Genomic DNA, 27,799 nt, shown 5'->3' with positions numbered 1-27,799 from the left:
AAGAACCAGACTACCAAAATAAAAAAATAACTAAGGTACACAAAGAGAGAGAAACTATAGACAAAAACTCTAAACTGAACATAAATTGCAAGAACTAAAATATAGAACAAAATTTTACAAAATCACCACAGGTTTTTCTCACTAAACGTCAGTGTTCCTAGCAGTGCTGCTTCAGGATTGATTATTACAAATTTAACAAATTGGTTTTTTTTCTTTTATGCCCATTATAATAATCAAACTGTAAACATGTCCTATTGAAGCTTGGGTGTGTTCTAATTTTCCTACGTTTTCTGCTGTTTGTGGGAGTTGAACCTCTGTTGTTTGAGTTGGTGCATCTTTAGGTGTGTTTATTTTTATAAGTAGTGTGTATTTTCCCCATTGGTGTCCAGTTTTCTTTGTTGTCTTCATTAGGTGAGGAAGATGAAAATGGATAGGTTCATGGCACCATTGTACAGTTTTAAAATGGTGCCATTCTATAAAATAGTTCTTACAGTTTTTGTAAAAACGTTCTGGTGCAGAAATTATACAGAAATGTATGATATTTCCAATTATAGATTCAGATTTGTTGTTAATTTTAGCACTTCATATCCATGTTAAATTAGTCAACATAATAGAGATCCATGTTTTTGTTGCAATTTAGAAAGTTTCCTGCTGTTGTTAAAATGAAATGAAGACCAGGAAAGCGAGAGCAATTTTAAAAAGTTGCAAGATTTTTGTAAAACTATTTAACCAGTTTTAAGTTTCTTCTGTGACTTGCTTGTCTTAATTAATTAAAAACCCTTCAAGCATGCTGGACTTTAATAATCCAATATGCCTTGGTGATGATTTCCCCTTTCAGTATACGCCAACTATTCACATATTCAAGAGTGCTTTTTTAGACAAGCACAAACATGCTATTTTAACTTTAAAATCTTTTTTCTTCCTCAATTCAGGAAAACATTGTCTTTACATTATGTGAAACAATTCAGTATAATAAACCTAATATTTCTACAGCTATTTTGCTATAAATGTTACAGAGCTCGTCTGTGTTACATTGCTGATCTCTCACATTTCATGGTCATATTTTTCAGTCAAAGTCAGTGAGAGGACAGTATAATGGATACATTAATTGGTCATTTGTCCTCACAAGATACTTAAGTTACATTATAAAAATCATTCTCCACCTTTATTTAAAAAAAAAGATTTGTAAAGAAAATTGTAATCCAATATATTGAAGCAAGTATGTTTTATCTAAGCTACTGTAATTTCACATTTCTGCACCAACTTTTCTTACCAACATTTCCTATCCATCCATGACTAATTTGGTTAATTGATGAATGGATAACATTGCCTCTAGATCCCTATAGAACTTGCCCATGTAGCTCCAAAAACTAATCTCAGTTTTTTTATGATCATCACCATGTGAGTGGTGGAGTAAGAGTGCAGATAGATCTGCAATCTGAGAGCTTTGCTTCTTGGCTCGACTCTATCTTCAGTGTGAAAGACTGGAGCAATGCTGCATTACTGCAGACAAGGCCTTTGTTTTACCATCTCCTGCTCGACCATACCATCACTCGCGAACAAGAACCCACAGACACTTTTACTGCTCTGCCTGCCAGAGACACTGACTCCCAGCCTAGAGGGAGCAGTCTTTTTCCAATTGCAAATTGGAAAAATTGACCCGACTCTTATTCTGACTGCTTCACGCTAAGGTGCAAACTGCTCCACTACATGTCAATGGTTGTTGTTGTTGTGAGAAGATCTCTACACAATGGCATAATCTGAAAAAGACAAAGACTAGACCTGGATTTTCCAAATCTATACCCCTGTTTTCACAACTATGCCTTGACATCCTGTCCACGAACACCACAAATGAGATCTGTGGCAAGCGGCAATCCAGCGTGCGCTAGGAACAAGCTCAACATTTGTTGTTGTCTTTGTGGACTGTTGACGTGGATCCAAATGCAAACAGGACAAACGCATGATGAAATTAGATTTTAATGAAGAAATTGAGGGACAGGCAGCACCTGAGGAAAACACAGAGGGACCAAGGCGGAAGCAATGGCAAACTCCAACAGTGAAACAAAGGGTGTTCAGTCAATTTAGAACCAGCTCAGGTTGGTGTCTCTCTTTGGTGCAGTTCATTTGCATAGATGTGAACACAGTTTTTACAGTAGAGTGCAGACCAAATCAACTGTACCGAGAACGTTTAGAGGAGGTGCTCTCAGTGCAGTTTCAAATGAATTCTGGAGTGGTTCGTTTATAGTGATCCGACTCAGCTACCAGGTGTATGGTGCAAGCTTGAGCCAAAGGCTTTCCCTTGGCCAGGTTTGCATTGCATTAGGGGATGTAGTAGATAAACACACTAAACAATGGTGGCAACTCTTTTTGTAAAGCATAAAGCCCCATGCAGCTGTGAAGACTTTAAGAGGTATTTTTGAAACATTTTGTTAACTTTAAAAAAATCTTCCTTCAATAATTTGGCACACTTCTTCAATTTTGCACAACGTAGTATATAAAAACAAATGAATTATATAAAGAAAAACACCGTATTTTCATCTTGGATTTACTTTTGGTTCTTCCTCTCCTGACGCATCTGACCAATAAGCACAATGAACATTTTCACAAGACTTAAATTAGCAGGTTATGGTTTGCTTGGAGTTTTCATTGTTTGAAATAAACTGAGCCACCCAAAAAAAATAAAGTTACAACTTAACAAACTCATCTACTGATTCAGACCAAAGTAAACACAGTAGGTGTGAAAACAGCTGAGGAAATGAAGGAGCTGAAGTACTGAGAAGGAGAAAATGACTGACACGGTAACCAAGTGAGCACAATCAGCAGCCTGTGGAAATGTTGGTGAAGAATCTAAACAGGGAAGTGAGAGAAGAATGAATAATGGACATGGGAAAATACTGAATGGTGAAAGGTAAAGACTAATACTAACTCTAGAGACTAAGGCAAAATGCACAGAATAGAACACAAGAAAAAAACAACTAGAATTTAACCTAAATGAGTTTTATGGAAAATCTCTGACAATAATACTAAAATGAACAAAATGCAAATACAAGTGTGAAGCAAAATACAAGACAGCTGTGAATCATTAGTTATTTTTGTTAGACTAGATGGCCACTATGTGTAATTTGAAATGTACTATATTTCTACTTTTGTTTAATCTCCATTTGTTATGAAATGTGTTTGCAGTTCTTTGAAATGCAATCTTAATCTTAGAAACATGTCTACTTCAGAAGTGGCATCACCGGTGACTTAGCACAATGCAAATATGGAGAGTGGGCGAAACAGCTTGCATATAGATAAAACACCCATACAAATGAGAACAAAACCAGATTTATTTATTTGCTTTTTAAATATTTAACCTAAACCTTTTGTGACTTACTGACTAAAGCCTCTTAGGTATTTACATCCTCTCTTTCTGGAAGAATATTGCCTTTCAGTTTTAGTCTTGGCTCGTACCTATCAGCTATCAGCTGAATTTGAAAATTGCAAAGATTATCCAACTCCTCTCAAAGGGATTTGTTGCTGTTTGGCAATAGCATAGAGCTGATTCAGTTAAGCCTAAAAAGCACTGCAGGAATTTATCTCCATTAAGCAACGGGATTAAAAGCCATGGTGGTTCAAGGGGTTTTCAAGAGAAGGCTTTGTACTGGTAGCTTGTTCCACAGAATAACAGACAGCACTTTTACTCACTGTCTGCTTATTAAATGATCCAAGAGTAATGGTGTCGGTGTTGTTTGTGTCAGTGGATGGTTAATATGCTGTCCCAAGTACTTGCAAATCTACATTCTGCCAATTTCACGAAACCTTCCTCCATTTTTCTATTATTTTGTTCACTAACGTTTCCTCTGTAATTCTGAAATGGATGAAAGAGCAGAGAAAACAACAAAATAATTTTTTTTTATGATTTTGTTTAGTAAAGCCTGCTTTTATATCACTATATTACTTTGATACCAAACCTTTCCATCCCTGTTGGCCACCTAAAGATATAGCAAACAAATTTAATGTATATGTTTCATTCATGAGAGGCATTTAACTTTATTGAACAATGTCAGAACTACTTCTTGCCATGAATGAATGACTTGATGATTTGAGGCTGAAATGCAGATATTGCAGCTTGTTGTTAAAAGAGACTATACACCAGTCTGGAAGCTGTTCTTTACAGCAGACCTCAAAAGCCTTATATGATGCTACTAGTGTGGTTAGAAGTACTATGTGTTACAACACACAAAAATTAGACCAGATTTACTTGTTTTAAGTTTAGTATTTATTTTTTAAGGGTTTTTGAAAGACTTGTTAATTTCCTGTTCTGTAACTTATAGCAACCAGTGGATTATTGACCCTAATTCTTAGAATAACATTGTTTTAAAGTGCAAAATCTTAAAATACAAAATTACATTTTAGTCAAATTCTCATTTATCCTAACAGCCAAGCAATGATGTTTAACTGATAATATTTTCAGTGATTTTGTAAATTAAACAAGATGTGTGCAGAAGATTACCAGTGATCGAGCCAGGATTACAGACGAAATTTGTAAAAATCTCAATTAATAGCAATCCACAGGTTATCCACCTGCGATTATTACCTATTGGATAAATGGATAATAACCCAGAGCTACTGCTGCCCCTGCATGTCAGAACCTTGTTACGAATAAATCACCTGAGATTGCAAGCAGCAGGCCAGTGTCTCGTCAATATATTCAACACATGTAAGAAACATATCCACAAATCTACCAACTACTGTACAGGAGTTCCAGTAATTTTAAAACTGTTCCACAGATATATTTGGAGATTCAACATCTCATATGCTCTTTACATCACCAACAATAAAGTATTGGCCATGACGTTCTCTTGCTTAGTGACAAAATCAATAACAGTTTATTAATAAAAGAACACTAATTTAGCTTGCAGCCTCATTCTGCCTAGACATGTCTTCAAATATTTCACACTGAACATAAATCATCCTAATTTCCATTTGTTTTAATACAAAAAATACACGACAATGATCTAGTGACTACAACTGTCACATATCATATTGTGGAGTATTCCTGTAGTTTAATTTTAATTTACAAACTGAATTATAAAACGTATTTGCTTGTGGAGAACAGTTTCCCAATACTGATGCAAGATGATTTGCCTTTTACAATACTTTCTTAAAAGTTCATACAGAAAACCCTGAGCTTAATTATTTTCTGTGTAATTCATTCAAACAGATTTGATATTTATTCATTATGCCCTCCATCATAATATCTGACTTGCACTTTGATGCCATGTGAGGTTACAGAATATTGTTATTTGAGTTCCAGTTTAGTCAAAGTGATTGCCTTTTTTTTAAAGGATGTATTTGGACCTAAGTGCTGAATTAGAGATGCTACATGCGTTGCACATGGGCTCCATTACTGCAAGATCTGTGTTCATGGTATACAAATGTTGCAGTAGTGATCTTTTTCTGTGCTGTGAATTCAGACGTCATGATATCACTAATGATCTTATACTTGTGTCCACATGACACCAGTGTATGACACTTGGCCTTTCTTTTGGGTAAATCAGCCCATATTTGTATCCATAGAGCCTTGAACTTGGCCAGATAAAAATGAGATTTGACAAAAAGTAACTTGCTTTGTCGTGCACACTGGGGTGTATTCACATTATACACACACATTATACACCAGCTGCATACAATTTTAGGCACAACCTTCCTAGTACTGGATTGGACACCCTTTTGACCTCAGAACTGCCTTAATTCTGCATTACATTGATTTGTCAAGGCTTTTTAAACATTTCTCAGAGGTCTTGATCCATGTTGACATGATGATGGTATACAGTTGCTGCATATTTGGCAGCTGCACATTCATGATTCAAATCTCCCTTTCCACCACATCATAAATGTGCTTCACTGGCCTTCACTGAACACAGTGCCATGTACAAGAAACCAGTTAGAGATGATTTAATCTTTGCTGCATGGTGCATTATCATTTTTGAAGTAGCCATCAGAATGTGGAAACATGTCTGAAAGGACAGACGTGGTTGTTAACTATACTGACAGTAACTGTGGCTTTTAAACAGTATTAAACTGCTATTGTAGGGCCCCTGGTGCGCCAAGACAATGACAAGACATGATGTTGTTCCATGTAAAAGCTCTTTGAAGTTAACAACCATATGTGATTTTTTTGGAGTTTTCTTTGTTGTTGATTTTATAAATTATTCTACAACAATGATAATCGCTTAGTTGTCAAAAGAGTATTCAATTTAGTTTCATTGTAAGAGCCTGCATCTAAATATTCTGTACCAACTTCTTATATTTCAACATCTGAAGTTGCAATTTTTGCTGTTAGTTTCTCTGACTTTTTTTCCTGTGTTTTGCATATTATGGTGAGCCACTTGCATTGCCTTAAACTTAAGGCACACTTAAGTTGCAACCTCTTCCTCCACTTGGTGTGAAAAGAACAGATTACACTGCACCTTGACATAAATGCAAATTAGACAAGATTTTGCAGCAGACCTGTGAGCTTCATTAAGCCAAATGAGGCACCTGAACTTTGTTCTGAATTCAGTAGGACTACTGTAGATAACAAAATGAGCCAGCACAGATACGTTGTTGCTTGAAGGAATTCTATTGCCGAGTCTCCATTGTGAACGCAGTGGTACCTTGTTAAAGTGTACTTCATCAAAGTTGCCTTTGAAGTATTAGCTGACAGAAACTATTATGTGCAGTCGACTTGACAGGTCTATAAAAAAACATCATGGGAACTTCTGAACAAAGCTGTGGAAGACAGGAAAGCCGGGGTGAATTCAGGTCTTGGAGCTCTTTTATAAATTCACCCCGATGCCGATTGTTTTTTAAACAAGGAAATGTCAAATAACATTTCTAATTTCTGAGTTTAAAAAAAAGTTCATTTTCATTAGAGAGAAAAGTTGTAAGTGTACGAAAGAATCCATCTCTCTCCTTTTGTCATTACAAGTACAAATACTGTGCAAATTTGTTTTTGTTTTCCTGATAAACCAGAGTAATTTTCAAATGAGTTGGCTCTTGATTACAAAGTGTAATTAATTACAGTGAAGAATAAAAGTCTGAATTCTGCGTTTTTACTAAAATTGAGCCATAGTGAACAATTATTCATATTTTGTCATTAAAATAAGCTCATTTAAAAAATAACATATGATCATTATATTCCAAAACAAAATTTTGGATGTGTTGCTATCATTACTGACGTACTTTCAGCAAATATCGAATGTAAATCAGTTTGTTGTGTTATTCGTTTATTCTGCATGGAGAGGTATTAAAACAGCCTTTCAGTTTATTATACGTCTGCCAATAATTTAACACCAAGGGCCTAGTCTTTAAAGGACTGGATGTGTTTTAAAACAGGTGTGCCACTCCGTTATCGCCATTGGAGCTGGAGAGCATTTGCTCGAATGACACAGGGATTTAAAAATATTAACCTGAGCCATTTCCTAACACTTATTTCTTTTACAGTGCCCTCCAGGGCTTAGTCCAATGAAAGATGGGACCGGGTGCTATGACCACCATATTGGCATCGACTGCTCTGACGGCTTCAACGGTGGATGTGAGCAGCTGTGCCTCCAACAGCTGGCCCCTCTAGAGGATGACCCAACCCTCTACAACATCCAGATGTTCTGTGGGTAAGCAACAACACAAGTCAGCGGTTTATATATGTAATTACTCTTAATTAATTTGTTTCATAAACCTGTCATCTTAAGTCCTGTCATCACTAATGAGACAGGGTGTCATACAAATCTTTATCCTTCCTTTCATAAACTCAGGGAAAACATTTCAATTAATTTCAGTTCAATTGTTACAAATTGTAACATTGTCAATATGTAACAATGAAATATTGAAATGGTTTTCTAGCCACGGGCTTATTTGTAAACCCAGTTCTTGGCTGGACCTTTGGGGTTTGAATGTTAAAACTCCCCCTTCAAAAAAACTATTTTAATATAGTTAGAAACGCTCTAAAAACACTTTGTTTTAATAAATGTGCAGATTTATTATTGCATGAAGTACAATTCACATAGTGACTTTGAAGATAATACAAATTTAAATACAGTCAAGTAGAAAAATGTGAACACTATCTAAAGGGGTGTGTGAAAATATTATATAACCAGCTGTAAGTACTGAATTATTCTAAAAGAAAATACCAGCCCATAAAGAAAGCTTCAAATCTAGTCTAAAATTTAAAGATTGGCTCCTGGACCCACATGCCACAAGAGAAAAGATAACTCAAAGTTCAGCTTCCTTAAAAAACCTATGTAAAATGCTTTACTTCTAGACAGAGTGGAATATAGAACTGTACATTGAGCTTAATCAAAATTTTATTAAAGCTTTTTATGCAAAGTTGAAAAAAAAAACCCATGAAGTTATTAGAAAAAAAACAAAACAAACTCAAGCATACTTGTCACTGTACCAATCAGCTGGGAACATTTAAAGAATTGTTTGGACATTATGCTGGCTATAAAAATATAAATCTCATTATTTTATTTCTGAGAAAGTAAGTTCAACAGATAAAAAGTTATTTGTTACATTTTAAAGCCAAAACATGGTGATAAAGGCCTTTGTGTTATTGTAACAGAACTGTGTCAAAGTACTTGGCTGTTTTACGAATGTTTACATAAAGACACTTGTCATTACTAAGTACATGGCATAAACCAAGTTGGGACTGTGCCTTTTGTTATCATTACATGTTTAACTCTCAGTAAATACTGAGAAATAAGAAACTATGAGGATATACAGTATGTGATCCTTCAGTATGGTTGTTTCAGTGCTTTGATGTTCTGTTATCTTTTTTTTTTCTTACATTTTCTTTTTCAATTGGAGGTCTTTTGTTATTTTCTTAGGATTCCTTCACAGACAGAAATTATCTCAGAAAAATACAATTTACAACCATTAAACCTAGCACTAGATATCCTTGCAATAAACATTTAATGTAGATTATTTAAAAACAAGAGTTTAATTAAGGTAATTAAGTCTGGTTGAGGTGGTTGAAGAAGATAAGTTGGCACTTTATACAAAAATAATACATCTTGTGAGTACTACTGTAATTTCTGAACTGAATGTATTTCATACATAAAGATGCAAATCAAACTGTCACTTCTGAAGGGATATATTTCTGAACAGTGTTTGAGATAAAATGTCACCTTTACTAGAGTGCTGCAACAAAACTGAGATGCTTTGTCTTCCATTTTCACCATCAATCCAATTAGGTAGCTTCCATCTGTTGTATTTACTTAAGGTTCATAATTCAGAAATTGATTATGAACACCACAGACTGAATAAGGTTCCCTCAACTTGTAACATTAGTTGTCACTTCAAAATGCAGTTTCATCTCCACAAAATGTTACTTTTGTTGTGCTTAACTAAGATAGTATTTAGTTGAGGGAAATATATATTTATGATGTGCTACAGCAGATCTTTTCTCCCCTCTACAGCCACGTGATTATCAGACAGAGGACTGTTAGGGAGGAAAGAGAGGTAGCATCTAAAAGAAATGTATGGTTGGTATAAGAAAATCATTCGTCATGATGTGCTGGTGAAAGGTTTTTGGAACAGATGAGTGGCTATGAAGGGCAAGCTCAAGCTGTAATTCCTTATACCTGACATTTTGAGATATAGAGAGTCAGTCACCTTGTAGTGACAGCAAACTAAAATCAGTCTGGCTTTACTTTTTTCTCTCATATTGACTTCGGGGAAATAATATAATATTGATGTCTATTTTATTAAACTGAGCTTAGGTATTCAGTGTCTACTGTTGTGTCATGAGCCGTGAGGGTTGATATTTTTCAGCTGATCAACAACAGTAGAACAAATGTGAGCGGCATTTTGAGTTATTTACAAATTCAGAAAGTGTAAATTCTAAGTTTTTTGATGATGTCAAACACATAAATATAAAAAAGGAAGATGATATGGCAATGAAAACATTGCAATCAATAGGATATCAACTTGCATATTTTTGCAAAAAAAAAATTAAAAATAAAATGAAAATCACTATTTTCTACAAGATGTAAGTGTTTTTTTTCCGCTTTTCTTCTGTTTCTACTTTTCCCGTGGCCTGTCACATATGTTAAGAGATATCTACACTGTGTAGATTAGTACAACCAATCAAAACATGACCACCCACATAAACCGACAGGCCAGGGATGACATGCATTATTCAGAGAAGCAGACACAAGTCCCATGGTAACTTCTGAGGGGCTTCAAAGATCCACAGTTCTTCTGGAAGAATCTATCTAGAGAGCAACTAGTTGTGCTTTCCACAAATGTGCCACAAACCATAGAGAAGACACTTCAAATATGTAAAAAAAAAAAAAAAAGAGCTCTGGTCACTTGAGACAAGAATGAACTTTTCACATCAACCTGAACACACAACATCACTTCAGCCATGGTGGAGAAGGCATCACGCTGTGGGGATATGATTCCTTTTGTGTTTATCCTCAGTCAAATTGATAACTGCAAGTGTCTTAAGATGTCCAGGTCAAAACAACAGAACACAGGTGATCAAGAAAGCTACTCGCATTCTCACTAAAACTAGGAAAAAATGCTTTAAGCAGGGACATGGAAGCTGGCCAGAGCTGATGCTGGAGGATTATACAGTTGGAGGCTACAAAAAGACATGGTGGAGGATTACTTTACAGCAGGACAATGGCTCATAACATACAACCAGAATTGATGCAATGGATTAGGTTAATTAATGTCTGTACATATTTAGAATGGCCCAGTCAAAGTTCAGATCCAAAAGATGGTCTGTGGAATGACTTGAAAATTGATGCTCACAGATGTGCTGTTTCCAATCAGCCAGAGGTTAAGCAATTTTGCTAAATTTTTGCAAAGGATTTATTCATTTAACTTTTAGATTTTTACTTGTAAAAGAAACACAAATATCTCAGTTGTTCACCAACTTCTGCTAGTCTTGTCAGTATCCTCAGTTGTTTTGGGAGTTTTTGGGTTTGTAGTTGTGTTAATTTGTTGCTCTGTGTTCCTTAGTTTCTTATTTTTGTTAAATCAGACGTTTCTCTGTTCAGGCTACTGTTGCATTCATTTTCCTAGCTCCCCTGTTTACTCTCTCTCGCCCCCTGGTGTCATTCTTTCTCCGTCTTTCTGTCTGCTCTGCCCTCACACCTGCAACCTGTTAACTAATCAGCCCACTTCTGTTGTTGCTGCCTTCACTCTCTCAGTATTTAACCACTTTTCTCTTACTTGATTCTCACTGGTTTCTCTGTCATACTTCCTGGAATTTATTTTCATGCTCTGTGGATCCGCAAGCCTGCTGTGTTTTTGTTCATGTGTTGTTTGTAAGTTGATTATTTTGGTGTTTTGAGAGCTGCTATGTCTTGTCTGCACTTTGGTCCAAGTCCTGCACTCAACATGACAGTTCTATATAATAATATCCCAATAAAACACAATGTTGTTTTGAGTTGGAACACAACAAAAAAACATGAAAAAGTCATGTGGTATGAAAACCTTTGCAAGGCTCAGTAAAACAAGTTTCAGATTTTTTTTTTCATATCTACACACATAAGCCGCCAGCATTTCTCATTGACTTCCCTTTAACATTCGAAAGCCAGAAGCTATTGTCATCTCTCACTTAAATGTCATGCTGCAGAGCAGACACAGTATTTAACACTAATGTTACATCAGGGGGTGATTCAGACTGCCGTTTCATTTAATTCGTTGCAACAACATTTGGTTCTCGTCTGTTCTCATAAATAGGGTAATACTCAACTTCTTGTGGGTGCTTAGGAATAGCTTTTTCTTCAAATTCAATATTTAGTTGAAAACTTTTTCCATATAGTAAACATGATTATTCCCTCTTCACCCTTCCTCTCCCCTAATTTTAGATGCTTTATTCTTTCTGTGGTTCATTTTATGGCAGGTCTTGCTCGATGATATGTGGAAACAACATCAGTTAGATATCAAATGTAGATTATTTGAGGATCCTTTGAGACTTTTAGAGACATGAGTTTCAGATGAAATAAATTTTCAATACTTTACTATAAACATTGGTAGGAAAAATAACGATCTCTTAAAAAAATGATAACCCTTTTCTGCAATCCTGAAATCATTCCAGGTGCATCGAGGACTATAAGCGCGGTCCTGATGGGAGGTCATGCTTGCCTCTGTCTGAGTCCTGTATTGAGGGTGTGGACTGCGGCGAAGCGACAGACATTCCTGCCAACCAGGCCGTCTTTGGAGACCTCTTCTATGGTTACAACAACCACACCCAGGAAAGCACCTCTGGTCAGATACTGAAGGCCACGTTCAGGTAAACACAAAAGCTGTTTGTGAAATGTGGTCTGTGGTAGACTGCCTGCCATTTGTGCCTCAGCAGGGAAACAGTCGGGGGGGTTAGGGTTTAGGTTCCCACAGTGCTGACATCTTTCTGATGGATTGCTTTTAAATAACAAACTCTCTACGGTGGCTGGGATAATATAGGTTGCTGTGGCAGCTGTATATGAAAGATAAAATAAGGATAAAATAAACTTTGCTGTCCTATAAGAAATGTAATTTTGGGCTATGTGCCACTGCATAAGAAAATAGCTAAGGAAATTAGACAGAGTGAAATATAGCAGCATTTCTCAAATAAAAGGAAAAGAAACATCAAATCTAACAGACACATTATGAAACTGTTGAACTTCATACAGTTCAAAAGTTGCATACGAGTCACTGTACATAAAACGAAATAACGCATATTTCAATTTGTGATGTTTTTGTGCTAGCTGATTGGTTTTCATTTTAAATTGAGTCTAAGCCAGTATTTTATTGTTTTGTTGTCAGGTCTGTGTGTCTGTACCTCTCTGCCATTTTCCTCTATTTTTGTGATGGGAGGCAGAAAGCTAACAGAGGTATTTATAATAGCGGCTACCAGATTGCAACAAGAGATGCTCCAGTCTAAAATTTCTGGAGTCTAATCTGGACAGCTATGCTTTTATTTAAAAAATGTGTTTTGTTCTTGTCCTCTTGTCAGCTAAAACTAAATAAAACATCAAATCCTACCAGCTGTACAGCTAGGAGTTGTGCACCTACTTTCAGTTGTCTTTTTGTTTGTGAAATAATACTACACCTCAGAACAAGCCTTTTATGCATTTATTCACATTATCCTGCAGAGCTGCTGGATTTATATGCAGACTTCAGAGGTAAAGGTGGGATTGAGGGGTAGAATGGACTTCAGAACATTACAGAAGTTTGAAAAAATAGCTTTTGCGCCACTGGAGTCCAAATGTTGTGGAAATGGTCTTAAACATCACTACTTTCAGCACAAAAGTTTTTCCATAACAAGATTATGTCCTATGAAAGGTCATTCTTTATGAGCAGGCTTGTAATCATGTGTTAACCTGAACAATAGTGAAAAGTCACACAAAGCAGTTTAGTCAATAGTGATTTCCTATTCATCAGTCAAGCACATATCACAGGACCAATTTTAATTAGCTTTTAGCAACTTTCATTACCGATTAGTATTGCTAGCTGTAAGCAGCTTCTCTGTCATTTGTTCCTTTTGTTTCAAAGTCTTCCTACAAACTGCCGTCATTTCTAAATTCTTCATCTAACATGAGTTTGTATAAATAAACAATGGAGAACAGGAAGCCAGGCTAACAGATCAGTCTCTGGCCTTAGCTGGCGGTTCATTGCCAGTACAGATCTGATACTGATATTAGAGTGGATTGCCTTCATCTCTAACCCCAGTTTGTTACTGAAAAACTTGTCAGCTCTTAAAATCTTAAATCTCAGAGAAATGTTTGATATTCCACAATCCAGTGGTTGTCCTGGATTCTTAATGGCTTCCTGCCTGTGGTTCACTATAAGGCGACCTAGAATTGAAACGGTTGTAGAGTGCTGACGGTCTGTTTTAAGATTCTGAACAGCAGCTGAACTCAGTGTGACTCATTCTGTCACTAACATCAGACTCGGGATGTATAAAGAATGATTTTAGATCCTGATGTTTGGGTCCTCAGGAGGGAGAGCCTTGGCCACAAGACAGATACTGGACTGACACACAGCATCACAAAAAATAAAAATCACCGACTTTATCACCAAGTTGAAATGCGTCAGTTGAAACATCCCTTAACAGCAATTTGTTTCATCTTTGGACTACATGCCAAAAATGTCGATCTCAGTAGGGTATTTAGTACAAGCTCTTTGCAAAATACGTTCAGAGAGTAATGCCTGCAGACTATATCAGTCAATAAAATCTGAGTAGTTCAGAGAGACCTACGATACCCATTGCGCCTAAGCTTTGAGCTGGTGATTTTAAACTTTACTAATGATCAAATAAAAGTGTGCCTTTGTGGCAGATTCCTCCTTTTCAACACAACACCTTTCAAAAGTATTCATATCCCTTGAACTTTTCCAGATTTTGTCATGTTGTTGTGAGGAACTTCAATGTTTTTGTATTGGGATTTTATATGTAAGGCCAACACAAAATAGTGCATAAGTATTTAGCAGAAGGTAGATAACTCATTGTTGTTGGGTTTTTTTTGGTTTTATTTATAAAGAAAAATCTGAAGTGTGAAAATGGTCTTCAGATCTCATCTTATTACTAAATAAAGTCCACTTAAGTTTAATTTCAACTCATTGCTGTGATGTGTGGGCCGCTGAAACTTGCTTGAGAATATTGGCGAGCAAACAGTGTGAGGAAGACCAAAGAACACAGCAGACAGGTCTGGGAGAAAGTTGTGGAAATGTTCACAGCAAAGTTGAATTACAAAGTAAAATCACATTCCTGCTGAAATTAAATTTTCCCAAGAAGAAAGATGAGCAAATATTTTCAGTGTGACGTTGTGAAAATGACTCGTGGTTGTATTTGTAGAGGAAGATCGTTTGGGAAAGTATTCACTGAAAGAGGATGTACACATCCCACACTTTTTTACATTTTTAAATGTAAAGGTTTTATTAACTGGTCTGAAAGAAATTTTTTAAATAGTGATATGTTTGAAAGGAGCACCAAATCACAGGGTTTTTAAAACATGTTTTTAGGATAAATTTGTGATGAATAAAGCATTTGTACATTTCTCTGGATACAGAACATACTTTTTTATACCTGGGAAATAAAGCAGATCCAGCACAACACCTTTTAACACAGGTTTGCAATACGTATCATATGAACCATGTTGGTGAGTGATTTTTACATCGCCGACAGTGGTGTTGGTTTCCCAGGGGCTGCAGATCAGCCTTTGAGATTCTCTCGGGGTGGAATGCGTTTCAGGTTGCACATTAGCAAAATGGTTTCACAGGATGTGGAAACATATCAGATCGAATCGGTATCTGTAAAAGTAGTTTCACGTTGGGGCAAAGATTCTTTGACAAATTTGCCCTGATCTCTTCTTCAAAAATTGAGAATACTGATAAGAATTTGCCCTCATCCAACAACTGTGCAACATAAAATTCAGGAAAGTACTCACATGAGAAAATAGTGGAAAAAAATAATCCCCTCACTTTTTATCTTGAGGCTTCATGTTAAACACCCATGCAAGTTGAACTGCGCATCCTTTCTAATTTGTACAGGGTTTGATTTGACGTGGAAAGTATTTTGAGGGTGGTTAATTATCTCTGTCTGCATGCTGTAATCATCTCCACTGAACTCAGGAAGCCAGAAGGTCAGCAAAGGCATCTGTGGCCCAGGAATTTAATTTGGGCTGTGCATGGATTTTGCCGCCGGAGGCAACACACCCACTTAGGGATCCACCACCAGAGTCTCTGAGAGAGAGGGCTGGGTGAGGCAGGAAAGTTAATATCATCAGTAATCTAAATCTCTAATGCTCTGATCTTATTTGAAAGAGCCTTCTGAATGGAAAGCGTGATCCGAGCCAGACTTCGACAAACACCAAATGCTTCCTGTGCGGATGAGGTGCTGGAAGAGGAATGGAGACTCTATCGGGAGGCATGGTTAATGGAAGACCTAATTATAAGAGATTGCAGCAAACGAATTAAGGCTGACCAGGAGCCAGTGTGCTGAAATTAAATTTTACTGAGCTAGATATACACTTGTGTGTAAAATGGACAACAGTTACGTAACGTGAGCACTGCAGCTGCACACCAGAGATCCATTTGAGGTTTGACGTTTGTTAAAACTTCAGTTCATATTTTGAAATCAAACCCTGCACATTACATTTTCACAAAAAAAAAAATCAATTTCCCTTTAAAGAAGTTAAATATTATTATTAAAGGTAACCTGGGAGAATGATTTTCTCATAAAACTGGATTAAAAATGTGACATTACAAATATATATTTTAAGCCATTTTGAACTGAAGTATCTATTAAATATATGCACAGTTGCTCTCACTTATTGAATCAGATGCCTGACTAAATTGTAGTAAACATTAAATAGTGAATAGAACATGGAATCAGTAATAAAAGGTGCTGTAGATGACTGAAGGAAAGTATGTTGGTTCAAATTATAAACGTGTTCGTCGCCTCTAGAGATTTTTCCAGCATATAAAAAACATAAAAGAGTAACCTCACATGTGCTCATAAATTGAGGTTGACGGCTTTAAACAGTTGTGTCGCTTGGTTTGACAAGCAAGGTAGATGTATGACCTGAATTTTTTTATCAATAAGATGCGTTTGGTCACATCTTAACCCAGATTTATAACTAGATAGTCTAGATTTTTTACATTTGCTGCTAGAAACAAAGTGATTTGTTAATTTTGCCCTGAGTGGATTGGTGGACTGTCCAGGCTGTCCCCCGCCTCTCGTACAATGATGGAAAATGGCACAAGCATGCCTCAGCAGCTGGTGTTGATGATGGATGTTAATTTTGCTTTCAAAAAGAATTGAATCCGTGGCTATTATATATATTTCAGGGTATCAATGTACATTATATGTTTTTCAAATCACCAAAGTTAATTGCTTTACGTATAATTTCTTTCTTTGGAAATACAAAGTACTTTAAAGGAAGAAATAAATGCAGGTTTTTGTTTTTTTTTAGAAAACCTCACTAAATATTTTTGCTGGAAAAAAAGAAGAAAGCTTTAATTTGTAGTGCTTTTGAAACCAGAATGTGTATCTCAAAATTCACTAACAGTAACTTGTTTGCAGAAAATGGAATTAGTTTCTTATTAGGAGTTATTGAGGCTGCAACATTTCTTGAAAAAGGGGAAAAAAAACAAAAAAGAAATCAAATTAGAATCCCACCACCTTGCTGCTTCCTGCTGAGGTTAGAGGCATGATCCCGCCATTAGACAGAAGAGCCAGACAATGTGGTTCCTGCTGAGAAGACTGAAGTGTTGCTTATGTCAATTAATCCTAATAGCAGTGCTCTCCTAAAATATGACAACCAGCACACCATGTTTTTGATGTGTTCAAATTTCATTTGGATGAGCTACAAAAAATAAAAACCTCACATTCTCTTTATGCTCTTATAAAAAGACTAAAATACTAAATAAAAGATCTATTTTTGCATCTTAGAAAGGCATACATCATACTTTTTAGAAGTTTTCTTTTTAAGTTATTGACCATAGTTATATTTATTTACCAAAATAATAATAAAAAAGCAACACAAAAATAAAAGAAAGAGGGGAAAAAAAGCCAGTCGAGAAGCCGAAGTTGTAAAGAAGTTTGAAATGTCAAATTTGAGAAAAAGTCTACAGCCTGAATTTTTATTTTTATTTTGAAGATTTTATTGAAATCAGTGGATAATGTGAGAAATAATGTTGTCTGGAAGCAGTAGCTTGAAAGCTTTAACACACTATGCATGTTTTTTGCACGTTGGATTTTTGTAGCTGAAACACTCACTCCATCCGTTTTCTGTCTTGGCATTTGGTGACCAGACATCAGTTAAATTTGTCCGCTTTAAAAAAGTTTTCTTTCTTAAATCTACAAAACTATATTCCTTTGTACACTGATGGGTCAGACGAACGTCAGCATATGCTTACTGCACGTGCTGACATATAGACTTTTATGTAAGAAACTTCTTTTTAAAATTACTCGTATGCTTTGAAAACAGCATAAAGATGGAAAATAACCACATTTTTATTATTGTGTGAAACGAGAAATCTTGTAGCATTCTGTTGTGCTCTTTGAAAATCATATGACAATCTCACAAAAATGGCCAGTTGAGTTTGGATTCAAGACAATAAAGTTTGTAACTTACATGGTTTAAAAACTCAAAGTTCGACTTGGCATCAAATTAACAAACTTGAGTCTCGTGAACAATCATTATGTAATTCTCTACTGAGAACAAAATCCATTTCATTTATCAACCAGATACTTTGACTTATTAGTCTAACAATATGTCAATTTTGGCTTTAGGTTTAGAATAATGACAAAGCTGATCTCTGTGAACGAACTGCAAGAAATTATTTCAAAATTAAATACATTTCACTAACCCATAACATCTTGTTAAAAGAAGTCACAGTTCATAGTTTTTAAATGTTAAATAATATTTTCTGAAACATTTAAATATAAGTCTAAAGACAACAGTGGATTTAATTTTATAACCTACAGTAATGCGATCTTATAAACAGACTAATTTCCGCAACACTAACTAGAGTATAAATTTCATTGCTTCAGTGAATTCTTCATTGACTTTTACATTCACTGTGTTTTCACTGTATTTTCCCATTAAAAGATATGCCATCTAGATTGTACAATATTTGCCTATATTATATGTCAAGTTAAATGGCTTTTAAGAGAAGCTTATTGAAAAGTTTATTTTTCTTTTTTTGCAGCCACTATATATAATAAAAATGCAAGGCTGCAGACGGGTATTAACTTTTCATTAGTTACAAAAAAGCAAGTGAAACAGCATTCACACACATTCTGATTAGAAACCCTGTTTGTCCTTGAGAACTGGAAGCAGAAACGGAGGGAGAGAAAGAAAGTCTTTATGTGATCTTCACTGGCATCTCTTCAAAAGCCCCTACCCCACTGAGCAAGAGTGGCACAAAGCATCTGCCTCCCATCATTCACAAAAGAAGTCAACATTTTATACTGTTAAACCCTGGATGGAGGTTTCCCATTTCTTATGGTTTTCTTTCACTTCTAAAATATCACAATATTTACTTTTCTGGGTTTGTTCCATAGTCTCGATTGCTTTTTTTTTGTTGTTTACGCTCCTTTTTCGTTTTGGTTCTGTACACTCTCCTACCTTTTCTTTTCTTCACCCCAACTCCTTTTCAAACAAAATCCCATTCCCATCTGCAGAAAGCTGCAAAAAATGTAAACAGTCAAAGTCAGTGTTTTTCCTTGTAATGTTTTATTTATTTGGGACATAGCCCTCTCTCTTTGTCTGCGCGTCTGTGTGGATGGAAGTACTAGGATGTGGGTGTGTAGCAGTGGATCAGCTCTGTGCCCCTAGTGTGCTTTTCTCTTTGATTGTCCGGAGCGTCAAATGTGAGATGGGTGAGGATTGACGGAGAAGCAGCAAGTGGTGTGAGCAGGTGGCCGTTGACATGACACCAACAAAGACAAAATAGCCAGAATGTTGAACTATGCACATAAATGCATAGTCACAAACACACACACGCAGTCACAGTTCTTTCAGCACCATCCCTCCAGAGCATTGGCACTCGCGCACACAGAGCTGGTTTGATTCTCCCTCCCCAGGAAGTAGGCCTTATGGTCCATCTTTGAAGCGCACCAGCCCTGGAAACGCTTCTCATGTTTGTTCTGTCTTTGCTAAGGGAAATATATCCCAACCTCCCTTTGTAGAAAGGTTGTTGTTTTCATTAAAAAAAAAGGGTTATTTATTTGATTTTCTGACATTGGCGAGCAGAATGGTGAGGTGGGGAAGTGGGGGCACAGGATGACTTTGGTTACAAAGCAACCTGAGAGGCAACTCAGCCATTCCCCCTGAAAGAAGGTCCTACCAGGGTGACATCTCGGGAGTGGCGGACTCGATGTGATTCCGGCTTCAAATTACAGAATGCTTTGACAGGGTTTCTGTCTTCCTGTCTCAGTGGGAGCCGGTGGACTCCCCGTAATGAGATGTTAAAAAGCTAACCTCCTCTCATTACTCCTAACTGTCCTCCCCTTCCTCTCCTCTCTATTCCTCTCTCTCTCGACAAGCTCAGAGCAGGTTTTAATGAATATTTTAGTGCCCCTTGTTCTCATTCTGCTTGCTGCTTGGGATCAATGATTAAGTCAATGCTCCTACCTGACACAGCTCCCCAACCCCCAAACTATTTTGCGAGAGCATTCTTTTTATTACTCCAAAATCTTTTTTTAGCTTGCAGCACCACACCCTGCATATCACCCTCGAGGAATTCCTTCATTTACTCTCACTTAATCAAAACATAAAATGTGTTTGCTGTAGACTAATAGAGGTGGAGGGGGGTTAGCTAGTAGCTTTAATTGTCTCTTATTGAGCTTCGTTGTCGAGGGAATCACTGTAAGAAAAGCACACAATAGCGACAGGACGACTGATATGAATCTAAACCATCTAAGTGCTTTGTCAAATTTTACATTCAAATAATTTATCAAACAGGTGCCCGCTTTTCTGCCGGTCCTGTTTAGAAAGAAAAAAAAAAAAGCTTCACTGCCTTCTGGCAGTTTTGCAAAAAACAAAAAAAAGAAAAAGTTCTGTGAACATCCAAAAGAGAAATGAATGATGACATCTTCACAGTGCCAGATGGTTGTTAAATGTTACATGTCATCCTCTAACAAAATTAACAGTGAAAATTGTCAGACATGAATGCACTGAATGGAACCAAGCTCGTGTCCCACTTAGCATGCTACTAAGAGGAAAAAAAAAATCACCATCTTCAGCAAAACAACCCAGATCCAGTCATTACAGTCCCTTTTTATGTGCTTTGTTAAAATGACAGCTGAAATCATGCAGAAATACTTTCAGCAGGAAGTGACAGGTGTTTGACTCCAGCATGATCAAATCCCAGCCAGCCTTGTTTATGATTGCTTTGGGCTGCAAATTTAGCAACACATAACTTGTATTTCAGTGCAAGCTGATGAGTCATACAGCATAGTACAGGAAAAAAACGTAAGTTTAGACAGCTAAACTAACTAGCGTCATCTTCCACCTTTCCTTGTCACATGTGGGCACAGTTTTCTAAGGTATATTCAAGAAGATTTTCTTGGAGTCGTGGTTGATTTCAGTGCCTCTTCTTTACACCTCAGTGTTTCCACTTAAAGTGCCGAGGTAAAGGTGGAGTGCTGTGAATATCTTCCGGATGCACTGTAAGTCAGTATCTGTGAAGAACATTTGAACATTTACAGTTTCACCTTTTGAACAGAGTTTTAGAGTGAAGCCACTGTAAAAGCATCAGGTATAGTAGTGTTATTGTTAAAATTTCTTTTATATTTTTGTCAGGAGAGCATATTTTTTTCCTTTTCTTCTCATACCCTCTCTGCCGCATTTGTGAGCAAAAAGCAGACTCGGAAGGAACAAGTCAAACTGTGCTTTTTGGTGTCAAACGGCACAATTTACATAAACAGTGCCAACTAGGAAGTGCTTGTTTTCTTCACTGAACCACTAAAATAATACAGATTCACTGATTGATGGGGATTCACAGCCTGTCAAAAAGACGATGCCTTAAAATGGATCAAAGTATAAGAATTTCCCTACATTTTACTAATGCTAAATGGCTAAAATTACCCATAATTTTTCACAAGTATACATTGATTAAATATTAAATAGTTTTTCTTGATTTAATTACCATTCATTGTAGCCTACTTCTACTAAGTGCCAATAAACTAAATAAAAGAATGTAATAGGCAAGGTATTTTTAATGCAACACTGAGATATTAAGTCATAAAATTACACTCATGTATTTGCACTACATTTTATGATTGAATGTGGTTCAAATATTAATTTGGAAGAGTCAACTGCATAAAATATGAGAGGCCATGACTGATGACAAAAACCAAAATAACTATTTGAGACCTTTGCTACCAGATTTTATTTATTGGAGTCAGATAACCACATTTCCATGTAGCACATAAGGAGTAATCAGTAGATTATAAAAATTACTTAAATCATCGGTTTTAAATGGGTTTTAAATGCCTCAAGGTAGTGTGATTTGATAGATCCTACTTACATCCTTAAAGTTACACACAAAATGACAACTGGAAAAGAAGGTTTCAGCAAAGGGACAAAATGGCCAGCGTTCATTTGGTAATCTTTTCCCAAATAGACATACATGTATCTCACTACATAATGTGAAATTTTTCCCTTTTGTTTTGCTCCAATACTGATGAATTTTTACATAATGATTTGACCAAATCTGGCTTTTGGCTTAAGCAAAGGATTTCCTTAAACTAACTTAAAATGTGAGATATCAAAGACTTGGAGTTGTTTATTAACTACTAAATCCACCTCATATGGGCGATAGCCAATCTCCACTAGCTACAGTCTCCTCAGGCAAACACTGGGGCTTCAGTAGACGTTTATGGAATCGAGCACACCAGCAGAGTCATCTGTGACGCTGAGCTGATAAATAAAGCTTACAATAGTTTACTGCGTTTGTTTCTGGATATGCCACTTCCCTGTTTCTCTGTAATTTTACATTTATTTCAGTCAAGATGTTTGGGCTGCATGAAAAGGAGTCTGGCTGATCAACACACAGCTTTGTTTCTCTAATTACCATTTCTCCCTCAGCTACACCGTGTCTATAAAATCTCAAAGGCATTTTAATGTTACATTGCACACGGCCATTCTACCAGCGTTTCGCTTCAGTCTGTGGGTTCTGTTGTTCCAAAGCTGTGACTTTCCCAAAGGCATCACTTTGTGCTTTGTAAATATTTGTGTGCGCTGTTTTTGCAGCTCAGCCCCGTCAAACACTGCATGAATCAAGCGAAGCATTATATGGAGTACATATTAACAACAGAAGTAGGTGGAGTGTGAAGCTGAAAAATCTTTCATGCATTTTAATTGCCCACTCATGTATGTTCAAAGACATAATACTATCATCACTTGGAGTACCTACAATTAACATACACTTAGTATAAAATGCAAAGGAAACTATTTCTCTGAAATGTTGTCTTTGATTATTATGTACTGTACATAAATCATGAACACCAACCTTAAATGAGGCAAGAGAAAGCTCCAGTACTCCATGTACTCATTGGGTAATTTTGGTTGGTCAACCAGTGATGGGAAGGTTCACAACTTTTCCATGTTTTCTGCATTTGTGCAGAATGGGTTTCACATGGCTTTGTAAATGGTTCCAGACTGATAGATGTCAATGATTTTGTTTCAAAATGCAAAATCCGTGTGCACATCTGTATTTGATTGTGGTACCGACTTGCAAATTGGTTTAAACTGTTTACAGTTTCCTTACAAAATGTCCAATTAAGAAGAGGCACACAATCTTAAGGCTGTACTTTTATAAGCAGCTTGGGTCAAATTAATATGCAAGACTGATTACCTCCAATTACAAATCAGCAAAAAGTTATTATACCGCTCTTGCCCTTTAGCTTTACAAGGCAGTTTAATGTCTTATAAGCCATGGCTTCAGGTTTATGGCTGTAATGGTCTGTATTCGGTCTCACTACTCTCATTAAGCTGGTTTCCAATGGCAACAGTCACTTTTTTTTTCCACTGCAGAAAAACCTCTGATGAACCTCTCCTACATGAAACGGTAGTCAGATAAAGTTATTCACTCTCTGGTCAACTTTGTGGCACATTTATCGGCTACAAATTATTATGTACAAACTTAACTGTGATCATGTAAATCATGTTACAGCAAGCATGGCACATCTTCTTTCCTAAGATGTATTGTATTTTATACAGTCTTAGCCTCCCTCACCCTATAGTGAATAGAAAGAACATCCTTATTCACGCAGCATTGAACTGAAATATTCAATAAAACATTACTTGTAAAAAATGTACAGTACGAGGTTCCAAAGGGCATTTGTAAGTTGTGAGCCTGGAGTGAAGATAATGACTGCAGTTTCCTAGAGGAGAAAAGAAGAAGATATTTCCTCATTAGCTGTGGTCTTGTGACGGCTGAAGGACTTAAGCCACTGATTTATTGAAGTTGTTATGTTTTGAAACCTTGTTGTGACCCTAAGCGGCACCGTAAGTGGGGGTGATGAAATGGGCCCCGTTAGGGAGTTCAACCAGGAGTCATTCACTGCAAAAGAAAATAGACATAGTGAGTGAAGACACTCTTAATACTTTTTACTGTAGCAGTACAAATAAACTTTCCTATGTGGATTTCTTTTTCTTTGTTTTTCCACTATTCCAACCCTATTCCTACATCCAGGCATGGAGCCAGTAAAAATAACTAAAATAGGACACTGATGTTGTTGTTGTAAACTTTGTTTTTTGTTTGTTTTCTGGTGTCTAGTTAAAGTCTTTTTGAATTTTAATCCATTTAGGAGCTTGCATGTCAGTTACCTTAGACATAAAAAATGCTACATTGCATCTGTCACTACTAGTGGCGTGTTAGATCTATGAACATGGGAGGGGCATACAGCAGCACCAGCATCTCCGTCAGACATGTTTGGATGTTATGGGCTTTTTTTTAAAGGTCTCAAGTATTATGCCCACATAATATTTATCTTTTAATGCTTAGATTATTGCTAGTCCTTGTAAATAGGGTTTGACCTGTGTTAACTTTATTGCCTTCAAAATTCATCTTCCTATTAGAGCTAAATAATGCTTTGACTTGAACTCTATCTATATTGTCTTCATGAAATTGTTCTTCAGCATCTTGCAGACTTATCAATTAATCTTACATTTAAGTCCTTTTCAGTTGCTGCCTCCAAACGCTACAGAGGTTAAAGATGATACTGGAACTGTCTTTTATCTGGTTTAATCACTTGCATACAGTGTTTACTTGTTTACTGGTTGGGGTTTTATTCACTGCTTTTATACATTATCTAACCAATCCTATTTTGTTGCATTTTTTTATTATTGTGCATGTATATCACTTTGATGCAAATTAGGTTGTTTTTTTTTGGGGTTTTTTTCAAATGTGCTCTATTGAATGAAAATGGAATATGAAAAGTCAGTGGAGAAAGTTGCATCTGAAAGTGGGTCACTGGAGGGTCATGAATACTCATTACATGAAGCACCAGTGTTGCTAAGCGACTCTAGTCTCTCCACTAACCCAAGAAAATGGTTTACAATGGTTGAGACAGCGTAAACCTAACATCTTGGTAAATAACGCATCAGTCAGTTAAAGGGGCTGATCAGGATGGATTATGTAAAATCAACTTTTTTGAGCTTTATATTATGTTATAACGTTGTTCTCTCAAATACATAAAATATTCATAACACCCTTTTAAAATAAGCAAGATAAGTATTTAGTTACATTGGTGAGTTCTAAATTATTTTAAGTTGATCTGAAACACCAACAAGTATTTGGGATTAACATATAGTAATTTAAAAAGGTACTCCAAGTTTAAAAGAGAACAGAAGTATACTCAAACATAAAGGGGAAATAAAATAGCACCAGTAAGTTTATCATCCTTTAATAGCAAACACATTAATATTTCACACATTTTATTTTCAGTGTTGACATTTTTGATTGTATAATCCTCTACATGCCTCAAAGTGTCTAACACCGTTGACACTCAGGCAGCACCACTGGCAGCTGACTGAACAAATAATATATACAGTCTGTCACCCAGTCTGTGGAGCAAGATTGGGCTTCACACATCTTTGCACATGTATTCATATAATGCATATCATTTGTCCGTCTACACTGACAGAACCAGTCACTTCCATGCTTTGGACATAACTAATTAGATTTTTTTTAATCAGTGCTACCTTGGCCACCTGGTTATCATTTGTCAAAATGCCTATAAAGCAGATTAAAGGACATAACATTTTTTCCCCAGAAATACTGTATTTAACCTTCTTTGCTACTAATGTGCACACGACAAAAGTGTTTGTATATAGTATAAATGTTCTTTCTCTGCCCCCATCTCATCTATCCCATAACCACTCTTATATCAATGTCTTACCATGCTCCTCTTCCAGTACCCTCTTTTCTTCTTTGTCATCTTGGTCCACTGAAAAAGAAAAAAAAAAGTAACCTCCTGTTGTCGGTCTTTTCACCAGGCAGAAGAACTTTGCCCGAGGCATTGAGCAGCAGCTCCCAGATGGCATGGTGGTGGCATCGGTGCCAACGGAGGTCCAGTGCCACGAGGAGCTGTCAGACCCTGTGCCTGACCCAGAATACCTGACGGGTATGAAACCATATTCCATAGTTTCCTCTCTTGGCTCACGCCTGCACTGCAGTGTTTTATCACTGGCTGCTCCAAATCCAAATATGTCAAAAGTTATCTGCATTTGAGAGCTTAATAATCAGTGTGACTAGATGTTTAAGATCCCAAGGTGTTTGAACAACTATGGTGACATTTAGGCCGTCATTTACAATGCGATGATTGGTCACTGAGTTGAACAGCAAGTTATGAAGGAAGCTGACAACTTTCTAAAGGTCAACCACACAACTCTGTAAGTTCAGGTGGTTCCCAGACAAAAGTTTACAATTTGCTTTACAGCAGGTATATCATTTTTAACCACAATAAGGATAAAAATTATGCTGCTTTTTAATAAAAACACATTTTCTTGATTTAACATAGGCCAACTTTATGACTTTTAAGGAACCGTAATATTTTTAGCAGCTAATAACAGGTGGGCATGTTTTTGTTTTTTTTAATTACAGGTTTAGTGTAGATTGTACAGGTTGCAAGACGAATGTGACCATAAGAGTATCAGCTGTGGACAGCTACTGAAAATGACAAAACGCCAAACAAAAATGTTTGAAGGGGGAGGAACACTTTAATGAATTGGTTTATGAATGAACTATATTATTTTGTTTCCTTTTTTTTTGTAATGTTGTAACTTTACTAAACTGTACTAAATTTAATATGAAAAAAACCCAAAACATTTGAATGAATGATTACATTTCTAAAATTGTAATTAGATTCAATAAAAACATAAAACCATTCCTTGGCTTGCCATGCATTTCCAGAATACCATAATTTTGTATGAATCATAAGGATATCTCATGTTTTCTGTTGAGCATAAACTTACAGTCTAAACTTACAATGATGGTTTTATTTAGAGAATTTAGTTTGAACAATATATTGTTTTAATTTGTTTTTCCTGCGACATTTCAGTTAAGGAGCAAATTTAGTCTTTAAAGAAGAAATCTCATAAATAAAGTATATTCTTCAGGACTCCATACATGTACAATCATTTTGTCTTCATTCACCAGGAGACTTAAACTTAATGAAAGTGATTCAGCATTTTTCGTAGGAGTGCTTTATTCGGACTGGCTGCTAGATTTGCTTTCTACACCCGATTAAGTGGCTGTAAAGTGCCTCAGTTTAGAAATCCCTGAGTCCAGAGTACAATTTGTAGTTTTTCAAATAACAGCAGAGATGCAGTTCTTGTCAGAGTAGCAATTTAAAGCCACATCATTTGAGATTGTCTGAACTGTGATGGACAATCAAATAAGACGGGACAGCGTCAGCTCAAACTGCTTTTCTTGGACAAATTTGAGGATATTAAAGCCGCCTAATCTAAATGGATCTGCCTTTGTCATGCCCCTGAGCCCTCATTTCCCTCATCTTCCACACTCGGTCCCTAGCTCTGCCTGCTCAGTTCAAACCTTTTTATCCATCCATCGCCCCTGGGTGTGAAGTGCACACAGAACAGAGCCCAGCACAGCAGCACTTCTCCTCTAGTGACTCTTTTCTGGGCTTTGGATGTAACAGCCGTGGGCCTCACTCAAAAGTAATATCATGAATTGAGATATATTTCCAGCCCATCCAGCAGTGCAGCACAGTAGCAAGCAGCATACTTTTGGGTCACTGTGATTTTTGTTTTTTTTTACTCTTCTATTAAATTATGGTAGAAGAAAACAGATTATTGATGTTACA

At 36.4% G+C, this 27,799-nt stretch overlaps 1 protein-coding gene across 6 annotated transcripts in view; it reads left to right on the top strand.

Moving 5' to 3' along the window:
* astn1 (astrotactin 1) overlaps positions 1-27,799 on the top strand; it is a 348,102-nt gene that overhangs the window by 143,556 nt on the left and 176,747 nt on the right. For all 6 annotated transcript variants that reach the window (XM_028020864.1, XM_028020863.1, XM_028020862.1 and 3 more), the window contains 3 exons: positions 7,471-7,637; positions 12,077-12,271; positions 25,971-26,098. In XM_028020864.1, the coding sequence (XP_027876665.1) occupies positions 7,471-7,637; positions 12,077-12,271; positions 25,971-26,098 (490 nt within the window). The remainder of the gene's footprint in view (positions 1-7,470; positions 7,638-12,076; positions 12,272-25,970; positions 26,099-27,799) is intronic.

This window comes from Xiphophorus couchianus, chromosome 6 (genome assembly GCF_001444195.1).
Source record: "Xiphophorus couchianus chromosome 6, X_couchianus-1.0, whole genome shotgun sequence".
In the NCBI taxonomy this organism is placed as follows: Eukaryota; Metazoa; Chordata; class Actinopteri; order Cyprinodontiformes; family Poeciliidae; genus Xiphophorus; species Xiphophorus couchianus.
This window is presented reverse-complemented; position numbering and strand designations above follow the sequence as displayed.